The sequence below is a fragment of the Hylobates moloch genome, unplaced genomic scaffold (assembly GCF_009828535.3).
Source record: "Hylobates moloch isolate HMO894 unplaced genomic scaffold, HMol_V3 SCAFFOLD_13, whole genome shotgun sequence".
Lineage (NCBI taxonomy): Eukaryota > Metazoa > Chordata > Mammalia > Primates > Hylobatidae > Hylobates > Hylobates moloch.
Window position 1 is genome coordinate 25,903,422 of NW_026652288.1, and position 12,857 is coordinate 25,916,278.

The window sequence follows — 12,857 nt, forward strand, 5'->3', positions numbered from 1 at the left end:
CATGAGTGTTTATAACACTATTATCTAGTCTTTTTGTGTTCATGCTTAACATTTTCTAAAATGAAAAGTTTTCTACGACTCAAGGGTCATCATAAGGAAAAAAAAGGTTTTAAAAATTGGCTTTAACTGGCTAGTGTAAAGTTGAGGAGTTGTTACATCTCCTAAGGCTGCCTTTATGCTTTGAGTAAATAATGCATTTACCACTTCCTCATTTTGAATCTACAGCAAATAAAATTAAATTCCCAGGAAAGAAGCTTTGCCTTTGTTCGTTAACAATGATACTCACTTTCCACCAATCCCTTGTCTCTCTTTGGAGAGATCTTCTTATCAGCTAGTCCTTTGGCGAAAGTAATTGCAACTTCTTCTAGGTATTCCATTGTCCGTTCCTCTGGAGGTTTTAGTCCTGGTCCTATAAAAATGAATGCAACACTGGAATGCAAATCAGGCTTAGACCAGTCCCAGGTAGTGAAAAACCCAGACTTGCCAAAGCCAAAGGCTCTAACACAGCGTTCCGTTTCAGACTGGAGACTGGTAGGTGGCAAAGTCATAAACCAAGAACTCAAAGAAGGGAAATCACAATGAATAGAGGAGCAACAATATGCTCTAGGTAGAAAACGTGGTCTTAAACTGTTTCATTTGGCTTCCACTTCTGAGTAGAATGTAGTATGTAACACACACAAAAGGAATGCATTATGTCTACTGCAACCTGCATTCTTGCTGCAAAACTGGAAAGAAAAAAGAACAAATCATGAAACCATTTGTAAAGACACTGGGGAGCTATGGAAGAACAAGGACAATATGAACTAAAATTCTAGAGACCAAGAGCCTGTCTTAGCTGAACTGATGATTGCTGATCATTTTCTTTTCAGGGATGTGTAATGCTTTTGGGCATGGACTGAAGACTGGACTTGACTCAAGCAGAAGGAAAGTGAAACCATCAGAGTTTTTGGTGGTCATGTACAACAGATTAGAAGCTAGAAGAAACCAAGTGCAAAGCCAGTTTTCCCCAAGGAACATTTGTGAAAGTCTAAGATGGTACACAAGGAAGAAGGGGCTAGCTCAGAGAGGTTGAGTGAAATCTCTCATAGTATCATGATGTTTAATAGATAAGGTACTTCTATGGAGAAGGGGGCCTGCAACCAACATGCAACTCATTTTCCACGCAAGGCCTCTGCCAGATCTTGAACCTGCTTGGGGCAAGAGGTTACTGAGCTAGGCTCAAAAAGTCTGAAGAACAAGTGCAGTGGCTCATGCCTATAATCCCAGCACTTTGGAAGACTGACACAGGAGGATTGCTCGAGACCAGCCTTGGCAACATAGTGAGACCCCACCTCTATTTAAAAAGAATCCAAAGAACACAATTTATAGTGCTGTGAAAACAGACACCACAGACACCTACCAGGCTGTCAATCAAAAGTCTGTAAGAACCACATTGGAGGAGGTGGCTGGGGTGAAAATGGCAACCTTGTGCAGTACTGTGGTACTTAGGAAACAAAATCCCAACTGAGGGAACCCACAGCAGACATACAACCAATCTCTCCCTTAAGACATTGACCTATTTTTTTTTTTTTTTTTTTTTTTTTTTGAGATGGAGTCTCGCTCTGTAACCTAGGCTGGAGTGCAGTGGTGTGATCTCGGCTCACTGCAACCTCTGCCTCCCAGTTTCAAGCGATTCTCCTGCCTCAGGCTCCCGAGTAGCTGGGATTACAGGTGTATGCCATCGTGCCCAGCTAAATTTTCTATTTTTAGTAGAGATGGGGTTTCACCATGTTGGCCAGGCTGGTCTTGAACTCCTGACCTCAAATGATCTGCCCGCCTTGGCCTCCCAAAGTGCTAGGATTACAGGTGTGAGCCACCGAGCCTGGACCATTTGACCTATTTTGAACCTGTGTGGGGAAGGAGGAATAATAACTAAGCCCAAAACTTTGGAGTGACGAAAGTTCAGTGTCCACAAAAGTCCTAACACAGTCATAATCCTGAGGGAGGCCAGGGCAGCTGGAATCTGTGATGTGAAATGCTGGAGAGCAGCTGCTGCACAACAGAAGAGCTCCAGAGCTCTAAAGAGGGGTCCTTGAAACTCTGGCCGAGTATTGTTCAGCATGTGCATGAGGGGAAACTACCTGCAGCTGAGGAAAGAACCACCATAAAAGGCATGAAATGAAGCAAGGAAAGAATGACCCATAGCCAGGAGACAGATCAACAAATAGACACAGATCCAGAAATGAAAAAAAATGATAGAATGAGCAGACACGATGTTCAAAAGGCTACTGTAAATTCATTCTGTATGTTACAGAAGGTAGAGGAAAACAGGACGATAATGAGGAGAAACTGAAGATATAAAAGTGAATCAATCCCAGCTACTTGGGAAACTGAGGCGAGAGGATCACTTGAGCCCAGTAGCTCAAGGACCAGACTCGGCAAGACCCTGTCTGAAAAAAAAAGTGAATCACATGGGATTGGATTAACAGCAGGGATACACTGAAGAGGGAAACATCAGGAAACTTGAATACATGGCAGTAGAAATAACCAGAATGAAAGAAGACCTAAAACAAACAACCCAGAGCTTCATTTTTTGGGCAATATCAAATGATCTAACAATGTGAAATTGGAATCTCCAAAAAGGGGAGGGAGACAGAAAAATATTTGAAGAAATAATAGCCAAAGAAGTCTCCAATTTTTACGAAAACTATAAGCCCATATTTCCAAGATGCTCAATGAATCCCAGACATAATAAAATTTAAAAAAAAATCCCAACAAACCAAGGCACATCATAATCAAATTGCTAAAACCAGTCATAAAGGGAAAATCTGAAAGCAGACAGAGGAAGGGAAAGGCACATCATATATAGAAGTATAAAGAAAAGAATGACAGCTGGGCACAGTGGCTCATGCCTGTAATTCCAGTGCTTTGGGAGGCTGAGGTGGGAGGATCACGTGAGCCCAGGGGTTTCAGACCAGCCTGGGCAACACGGTAAGACCTTGTCTCTACAAAAAGAATTTTTTTTTAAATTAGATGGGCATGGTGGTGCATGACTGTAGTCCCAGCTACTCGAGAGGCTGACGTGGAAAGATTGCTTGAGCCCAGAAGTTCGGGGCTTCAGTGAGTTATGATCATACCACTGCACTTTAACCTGGGCAACAGAGCAAAACCCTGTCTCAAAAAGAAACAAACAAACAAAAAAGTGCCAAGATAAAAGTGACAACAGACTTTTCATCAGAAATTATGCAAGCCAAACACAATGGAGACATTTATAAAGTACCAAAAGAAAAACATTAGCCGGCCAGGTGTGGTGGCTCATGTAATCCCAGCACTTTGGGAGGCTGCGGTGGGCAGATCACTTGAGGTCAGGAGTTCAAGACCAGCCTGGCCAACATGTAGAAACTCTATTAAAAGTACAAAAATTAACCAGGTGTGGTAGTGGGTGCCTGTAATTCCAGCTATTCAGGAGGCTGAGATAGGAGAATCATTCAAACCCGGGAGGCGGAAGTTTCAGTGAGCCGAGATTCTGGGCAACAGGGTGAGACTCTGTCTCAAAAAAAAAAAAAAAAAAAAAAGGAGAGAAAAAAAGAAACATTAGCAATCTAGGAAAAATATCTTTAAAAATGAAGTGGGAAATAGACTTTGTCAGACAAATCAAAAGGTAAGAACAGACCTACACTACAGAAAACACTAAAGAAAGTTCTTCAGGTTGCAAGAAAACCAAATCAGATGGGAATCTGGATCTACCTACACAAAGGATAAAAAGCACTAAAAATGGTAACTATGTGGGCAACTATAAAAAAGATCTTTTCTAATTTTTTATTCTCCTTAAGAGATAATTATCTAAAACAAATATACCAATATATACAAGAATTTATAATGTATGTAGCAGTAAAATGTATAACAACAATAGCAAAAATGGGGAGTATACAAAATAAATGCATACTCTTTTAAGGTTCTGACACCACATGAAAATACTATCAATTGAAAACAGGCCGGGTGCAGTGGCTCACACCTGTAATCCTAGCACTTTGGGAGGCCAAGGCAGGCAGATCACTTGAAGTCAGGAGTTTCAGACCAGCCTGGCCAAGATAGTGAAACCCCATCTCTACTAACATACAAAAATTAGCTGGGTGTGGTGGTGTGCACCTGTAATCCCAGCTACTCAGGAGGCTGAGGCAAGAGAATTGGTTGAACCTGGGAGGCAGAGATTGCAGTGAGTCAAGATCGCACCATTGCAATCCAGCCTGGGCAACAGAGCAAGACTCCATCTCAAAAAAAAAAAAAAAAAAAGAAAAAAAGAAAGAAAATAGACTGTGATAGGTTAAAAATGTATACTGTAAAACCCCAGAGCAACCATTAAAATGGAAAAGCAAAGTAAAAGGCCAGTAATGAAGATAAAAAAAAATTTTTTTTTTTGAGACGGAGTCTCGCTCTGTCACCCAGGCTGGAGTGCAGTGGCGTGATCTCGGCTCACTGCAACCTCCACCTCCCAGGTTCTAGTGATTCTCCTGCCTCAGCCTCCCAAGTAGCTGGGATTACAGACATGCCACGATGCCACGCTAATTTTTTGTATTTTTAGTAGAGATGGGGTTTCACCATGTTTGCCAGGACGGTCTCCATCTCCTGACCTCGTCATCTGCCCACCTTGGCCTCCCAAAGTGCTGGGATTACAGGTGTGAGCCACCGTGCTCGGCCAATAAAAAATTATTAATCCAAAAGAAAGCAGGAAGAAGAAAAAAGGAGCAAAGAACTGATAGGTCACCCTAGAAGGGTTAGAGGACACACCCTTCACCACCACTGTGAGAAATCAATTTGTGAGGTGAGGCCCAGCATCTTTGCTCTGTGGTTGCTTTTCTTTGTAGGTCAGAAATTACAGTAGGAAGTGCTACCATCAGCTGGGATCCCTAAATGCAATGGGGATAAAGGAATCCCGGGGTGGCAGGGCCCAAGTAGCAGCACCATGCCAAATCAAGGTGGGCATGGTTACCGTAATAAATAGTGGAGCCAAAGCAGTAATCAGAATAGTCTGACTTGCCGAGACCTATAGCATTGGGCAGTCGATCATGGTGTCCCTAGAAAAGAAATAGATGGGCAGTCTACTAAACTCTTACTTGATCTGTATAAGCAGAAGAATTCTAGGTCTGGTAAACAGAAGTATAACTTGAATCACCTGAAGAGAGTCATGGCCCCTTAATCAATTCCAAGAAATGAGCTAGTTTACAGACCCAGAATCTCCTTAATGAAAGGGAAGCTGTGTCCTCTTGAGGAGACTTTCCTGTTTATCTTTCTCCTACCCTTCCCCAAAGGGACCTATGGCTATTTGCCTTGCAGAAGGGGAAACAATGATTTTTTGGGGATTACTAGACACTGGCTTCTGAACTAACACTAATTCCAGGAGACCCAAACTTCGCTGTGGTCCAGTAGTCAGAGTAGGGGCTTATGAAGTCAAGTGATCAATGGAGTTTTAGTTCAGGTCTGTCTCAGTGGGCCTAGCAGGTCCCTGAGCCCATCCTGTGGTTATTTTCCCAGTTTCAGAATGTACAATTGGAACAGACATACTCAGCAAGGAGTAATATCACTATATTCTCTGACTTGTAGAGTAAGGGCTACTATGGTGGGAAAGGCCAAGTAAAAGCCACTAAAACTGCCTCTACCTAGAAAACAGTAAACCAAAGCAACACCACAATCCTGGAGGGACTGCAGAGATTAGTGTCACCATCAAGGACTGAAAGAGGTAGGGGTGGTGATTCCCACTTCATTCTCATTCAACTTGTCTACTCTGGACAGTGCAGAAAACAGATGGATCTTATAGAATGACAGATTACTGTACATTTAATCAGGTGGCAACTGCAATTCTAACTGGTATTCCAGATGTCGTTTTATTGCTTGAACAAATTAACATACATCCTTGGACCTGGTATGCAGTGACTGATCTGACAAAAGCTTTTTTTTCTTGGTATCTGTTAGTAAAGACCACCAGAAGCAGTTTGCTTTCAGCAATATACCTTCAATGTCTTACCTTAGGGGTGGGTGTATTGTTTTCAACCATATATCATAATTTAGTCCACAGAGAGCCTGATTACCTTGTCCTTCCACAAGATATCATGCTGGTTCATTACACTGTGATATTATGCTGAATGGATCTGGTGAGCAGAAAGTATTAACTACTCTAGACATACTGGGGGTAAGACGTGTGTGTCAGAAGGTGGGAAATAAATCCCTCCAAAATTCAGGGCCTCCCATGTTAGTGAAATTTCTGGGGATCCAGTGGTCTGGGGCATACAAAGACATCCCTTCTATGGTAAAGCGTAAGTGTTGCACTTGGCCCCTCCTACCACAAAAAACCGCGCAGAACACCTGGTGGGCTGCTTCAGATTTTGGAGACAACATATTACTCATTTGGGTTGCTACTCCAGCCCATTTACTGAGTAACTAAAAAACCTGCTAGTTTAAGTGGGACCCAGAACAAGAGAAGCTGTTCTGCCATTTGGGCCATGTGATTCAAACCTGATGGCGCCTGAAGTGTGGGCAGCAGGCAGAGGTGCTGTCTGGAGGAGTCCTTAATAGATCTCTATTAGGTGAATCACAACACAGACCCTTAGGATTTTAGAAAAAGCCCTACCATCCTCTGTGAATAACTACTCTCCTTTTGGGAAACAGTGTTTGGCTTGTTAGTGGGACTTCGTAGAGACTCAAAGCTTAACCATGGGGCATCAAGTTACCAGGTGACCTGAGCTGCCGATCATGAAACAGATGTTGTCTAACCTACTAAGCCATAAAGTGGGGTGTACACGGTAGCATTCCATTATCAAATGGAAGTGGTATATGTAAGACTGGGCGTAAACAGACCCTAAAGGCACAAGCTGCATGAGGAAGTAGCCAAAATACCCCACGGCCCTGTTCTTTGTCTCTCCCAGCCTGCACCTATGGCCTCATGGGGAGTTCTCCATGGCCAGTTGATTGGTAAAGAAAAACTCAGGCCTGGTTTGTAGATATTTCTGTGTGATATGCAGTTACCACCTGCAAGTGCACAGCTGTAACACTACAGTCCCTTCTGGGACATCCCTTAAGGACAGTGGTGAAGGGATAGCCTCCCAGTGGGCAGTACTTCTGGCAGTGCACCTGGTTGTTCATTTTGTCTAGAAAGAAAAATGGCCTGAGCTAAGGGTCTACTCTGATTCATAGGCTGTGGCCAATGGTTTGCCTGGATGGTCAGGAACTTGGAACACAGATGAAAAACTATTGGCAAGGTGTTATGGGCTGAATTGTGTCCCCCCTACCCCATTCATATGTTGAAGTCCTATCCTCCAGTATCTCAGAATGTGACTATAATTGGGGACAGGGCCTTTAAAGAAGTGATTAAGTTAAAATGAGGCCATTAGGGTGTGCCCTAATCCAATCTGACTGGTGTCCTTATAAGAAGAAAAAATTTGGACACACAAAGGAGATGCCAGGGATGTGCAGACACAGTAAGAAAGCAGTGCCATCTGCAAGCCAAAGAGAGAAGCCTCAGAAGAAACCAAACCTGCTAACACCTGACCTTAGACTTCCAGTTTCCAGAAATGCGAGAAAACATGTTAAGTTTCTGTTGTTTAAGCCACTCAGTCTGGTATTTGTTATGGCAGCCCTAGCAAACTAATATACAAGGACACCTGGGGAATAGGTCAGTGGCTAGACCTCTCTGAATAGGCAAATAATGTGAAATCACTTGTGTCCCATTAAATGCTCATCAAAGAGTGACCTCAGCCGAGGATTTCAATGATCAAAGTGGATGGGATGACTCGTTCTATGGATACCAGTCAGCATCTTTCCCCAGTCACTCTTATCACTGCTTCATGAACAGTGGCCATGATGGTGGGTGTGGAGGTTATGCATGGGCTTAGGCAATCTGGACTTTCACTTACCAAGGCCCATCTGGCTACAGCCACTGTTGAGTGCCCAATCAGCCAGTAGCAGAAATCTACACTGAATCCCTCATATGGAGAGTCTCCAGGGTGATCAGGGAGCCACCTTGTGGCAGGCTGAATACTTTGCACTGCTTCTGTCATGGAAAGGGCAGTGCTTTGGTTCTTACTGGAACATTTACTGTGAATATCAATTTGCCTTCCTGGCATGCAATGCTTCTGCCAAAACTACCATTTGTGGATTTACAGAGTGCCTTATGGTATCCCACACCATTATGGTATCCCACAAAGCACTGCTTCTTATCAAGGAACTCACTTCTCAGTAAGTGAAGTGCAGCAATGGGCCACGCTCACGAAACACTGATCTTACTACATCACTGGGAAGCAGTTGGCTCGACAGAATGGTGGGATGGACTACAGAAGACTCCACCACAGTGCCAGCTAAGTGGCAGTATTTTGCAGAGTCAATGTCCTCCAGGATGCTGCAAATGTTTTAAATCAGCTTCCTGTATAGGGTGCTACTTTTCCCACAGCCAGGATTCGTGAGTCCAGAAATCAAGGAGAGCAAACAGAAATTACCCAGTTCACTATTACCCCTAGTGATCTAATCTACCAGCAAAATTTCTGCTTCTTGTCCCTGCAACTTTGGGCTCTGCCTGTCTAGAGGGCTCAGTTCCAAAGGGAGGAATGCTTCTACCAGGAGACACAACAATGATTCTACTGAACTGTTAGTTAAAACTGACATCTGGCCACTTTGGGCTCCTCATGCCTTGGCATCAACAGGCAGCAGAAGGCAGGTACTGTACTGGCTGGGGTGATTAATCCTGATTGCCAAGGGGAAATTAGGTTGCTACTATACAACAGAGGTAAGAAAGAGTATGTCTCAAATGTGGCAGATCTCTTAGGGTGTCCCTTAGTACTAATATGACCTCTAATTAGTCAGTAGAAGATCACAACCCAACTCACACAGGACTGCTAGTGGCCTAGAAGACATTTTAGGAATGAAGGTCACCCCACCAGGCAAAGAACTAGGACAAACTGAGGTACTTCCTGAGGGCAAAGGGAATATGAAAAGGGGAGTAGAAATATCACCCTTTCCACACCAAACCTGGTACACAGCCAGTGCATTGCGGTGTCATATGAGGGAGCTGTAGTCAAGGACTTGGGTCTCTGGGGCTGGCTAAGCTCTTACACAAATGTGCATTCCTAGCCTAGATGCCTTCTATTCCTAGGTCTTTTTATATGGGGACTTTGGCTGAGGCCTTCTTCAGGTGCCTCTGCTGAGACCTTGTCAAAGGAGGAAGGGGAAATCTTTTATTTATTTATTTATTTATTTTTTTGAAATGGAGTCTCACTCTGTTGCCCAGGCTGGAGTGCAGTGGCACAATCTCGGCTCACTGCAACCTCTGCCTCCCGGGTTCAAGTGATTCTCCTGCCTCAGCCTCCTGAGTAGCTGGGATTACAGGCATGTGCCACCACGCCTGGCTAATTTTCGTATTTTTAGTGGAGATGAGGTTTCGCCATGTTGGCCAGGCTGGTCTAAAACTCCTGACCTCAGGTGATCTGCCCGCCTCGGCCTCCCAAAGTGCTGGTATTACAGGCATGAGCCACTGCACCTGGCCAGAAGGGGAAAATCTTAGACACTTCTCCCAGTCTACTCCACTCTCCTCACCCAGGGTCCATAAAGCCGCAGGAACCTTTTGTTCAGGGCTTTCGCAACAGTGAGATGTCCCCCACTTGTATGCTAATCTACCAGATCCTCAACCAGTGTACCATTCCATGGGGAAAATGGTATAGGGAGGAGCTGGCACTTTCTCTGGTTTTAGCCTTTTGTGTAAACTATCATATTAAGTGAATAAAGACTCCACTGTTACTTTCCTTTTGGGTTGTTTAATTATTTACTCTGATATTTGATAGCTCAGTTCTCTTTCCAGATCAGCTGAATACTGATCTGGAAATATTATAAATATTCATTTCTGAATACAGTAATGAATACTGTACTATTTATAAGGGTTTCTTTATTTTGTTATGAATGTATATAATTAACCAAATATTTGTGTTTCTTCTCTATCTCCTTATCATCTAATATAAGATGTATCCATAACAGTTAACTTTATATCATAGCATTTATGTTACAGAATATGAGAGAAGAGTGAATTTCACCCAAGGGCTCTGCATCCTCTTCTAGGGAAAGGATTAGTGTATTTTTGGTTGTATAAAGGAGAATTGCATTATGTCAGGATAAAGTATGACTCTTGTCATTGCCTTTATTTGAAGACTAAGTATGGCTTTAGGAGATGTGTATGGGTGTCAAATAGACAAGGGGTGGAGTATGATAGTCTTCAGATACATCAACTTGGCTAGGCTACAGCCCAGTTATTCAATAAACATTAACCTAGATGTTACTATGAAGGTATTTTATAAGTGATTAAAGTCCTATCAGCTGATAAACTATCAATATCAGGAATGAATGAGGAGACATCAGTATAGAGTATAAAAACATTAAAATGACAAGTATTATGAACAGCTTTATTGCAATACATTTGGCAAATTGTTAATAGATGAAATGAACAAATTATTTGAAAGACACAACTACTATAGCTTACTTTAGAATGGAGAACCTGAATAGCCCTATATGTATTAATTGAATTCATAAGTAAAATTTTCCCAACAAAGAAAACTAGGAGCCCAGGAATTACTGGTTAATTCTATCAAGTATTTAAGAAATAATAGCAACTCTACATAAAATCTTCCAGAAAATATAAAAGGAGGCCAGGCACAGTGGCTCACACCTGTAATCCCAGCACTTTGGGAGGCTGAGGCAGGTGGATCATGAGGTCAGAAGATTGAGACCATCCTGGCCAACATGATGAAACACCGTTTCTACTAAAAATACAAAAATTAGCCCAAGATCTCGCCACTGCACCGCTCCAGCCTGGCGACAGGGTGAGGCTCCGTCTAAAAAAAAAAAAAAAAAAAAAAGAGAGGAGAGAACACTTCTCAATTCATTTTATGAAGCCAGCATTATCCTGATGCCAACACCACGCAAAAATGTCATAAGAAAATTATCCTTGAGACTTTATCCCTCATGACGACATAAAAATCCTTTATACTATATGACAACAAAATGGAGTTTATTCCAAGAAGCAAGGCTAGTTCAATATTCAAAAATCAATGTGACTGACATTATTAATAGACTAAAAAAGAAAAAAAAAACCCACAATTATCTCCGTAGATGGAGAAAAGGCATGACAAAATTCAATACTCATTCTCAGCAAACCTGATAAAGAGCACATATGAAAAACCTACAACGAACATCATACTTAATACTGAATGCTTTCCTCCTAAGACTGGGAACAAGGTGACAATACTTGTTCTCATGACTTCTATCCAATATTGTACAAAGGTCTTAGACATTGTGGTAAGTCAAGAAAAAGAAATAAATGGCATCTATATTGGAAAGAAAGAAGCCAAACTGTCTTTACTTATAGACAACATAATTTATCTATGTAGAAAATCCTCAGGAATCTATCAAAAAAAAAAAGGCTACTCGAACTAGTAAATGAATTTAGCTAAACCACAAGATACAAGGTCCATGTCCAAAAATCTTTGTATTTCTATATTCTAGTGAGAAATTAAAGTTAAAAAAGTAAAACAGCCTACAAGTATGAAATACCTAGGCATAAATTTAACAAAATGTGTTCAAGATCTATTCACTGAAAAGTACCAAACACTGCTGAGAGAAATTTAAAGACCTAAATAAACAGAGAACTTTACCATGTTCATGGATGAAATGACTCAATATTTTTAAGCTATCAATTCTCCCCAAATTTATATACTGATTCAATGCAGTTCCAATAAAAATCCTAGCAGGTATTTTTGTAGATATGGATAAAATGATTATAAAATTTATATACAAATGCAAAGGAACTAGTATGAGCAAAATAATTTTGAAAGAAGAGACCTGAGTTGGAGGACTTATATTGCTTAATTTCAGGATTCCCTATAAAAATACAATAATCAAGACAGTGTGGTATTGGTTTAACGAAAGACATATAGATAACTAGGAATAGGAAATCCAATTGGCCCAAACAGATAAGATCGGTTGATTTTTGATCAAGGGGTCAAAGTAGTTCACTGAGGAAATAGTAGTCTTCTCAACAAATGGTGCCAGGACATTTGGATCTCATATGCAAAAAGGGAAGAAAAGGCCCTCAATCCTTACCTCACACCATATACAAACTTGAAATGAATCACAGGCCAAAATGTAAGAGCTAAAACTAGAAAATTTCTAGAAGAAAGTATACAGGAACATCTTAGTGATACTGAGTTAGAAAAATACTTTTTAGATCTCACACTAATAGAATGATCCATAAATACTTCAAATGGATCACAGACCAAAATGTAAGAGCTAAAACTAGAAAATTTCTAGAAGAAAGTATACAGGAAAATCTTAGTGATCTTGAGTTAGAGAAATATTTTTTAGATACCACACTAACAGCATGATCCATAAAAGAGAAACTTGATAAACCAGACTTCATTAAAATTGAGAATTTCTGCTCTTATATAGTGAAAAGATAAGCCACAGACTGTAAGGAAATATTTGCAAATCATATATTTGATAAAGGACTCATATCCTAATATATAAAGAACTCTGAAAACTCAATAATAGGAAAAACAACTCAGTCCAAGAAAATGGGCAAAAAATTTGAACAGATGCTTCTTTATCAAGTAAGATATACAGATATTCAATATCTTTGGTAATTAGGGTAATATAAAAATCACAATGAAATATGACTACATTCCAGCTGGGTGTGGTGGCACACGCCTGTAATCTCAGCACTTTGGGAGGCCGAGGCGGGTGGATAACTTGAGGTCAGGAGTTTGAGACCAGCCCTGACAACATGGTAAAACCCGATCTCTACTAAAAATACAAAAATTAGTTGGACATGGTGGTGGGCGCCTGTAGTC

The 12,857-nt window shown here is 41.3% G+C and overlaps 1 protein-coding gene across 1 annotated transcript in view; it reads right to left on the reverse strand.

The window, feature by feature from the left end:
• HADHA (hydroxyacyl-CoA dehydrogenase trifunctional multienzyme complex subunit alpha) overlaps positions 1–12,857 on the reverse strand; it is a 55,188-nt gene that overhangs the window by 25,135 nt on the left and 17,196 nt on the right. Inside the window, exon 8 of the mRNA XM_032172456.2 lies at positions 287–409. Coding sequence (XP_032028347.1) covers positions 287–409 — 123 coding nt within the window. The remainder of the gene's footprint in view (positions 1–286; positions 410–12,857) is intronic.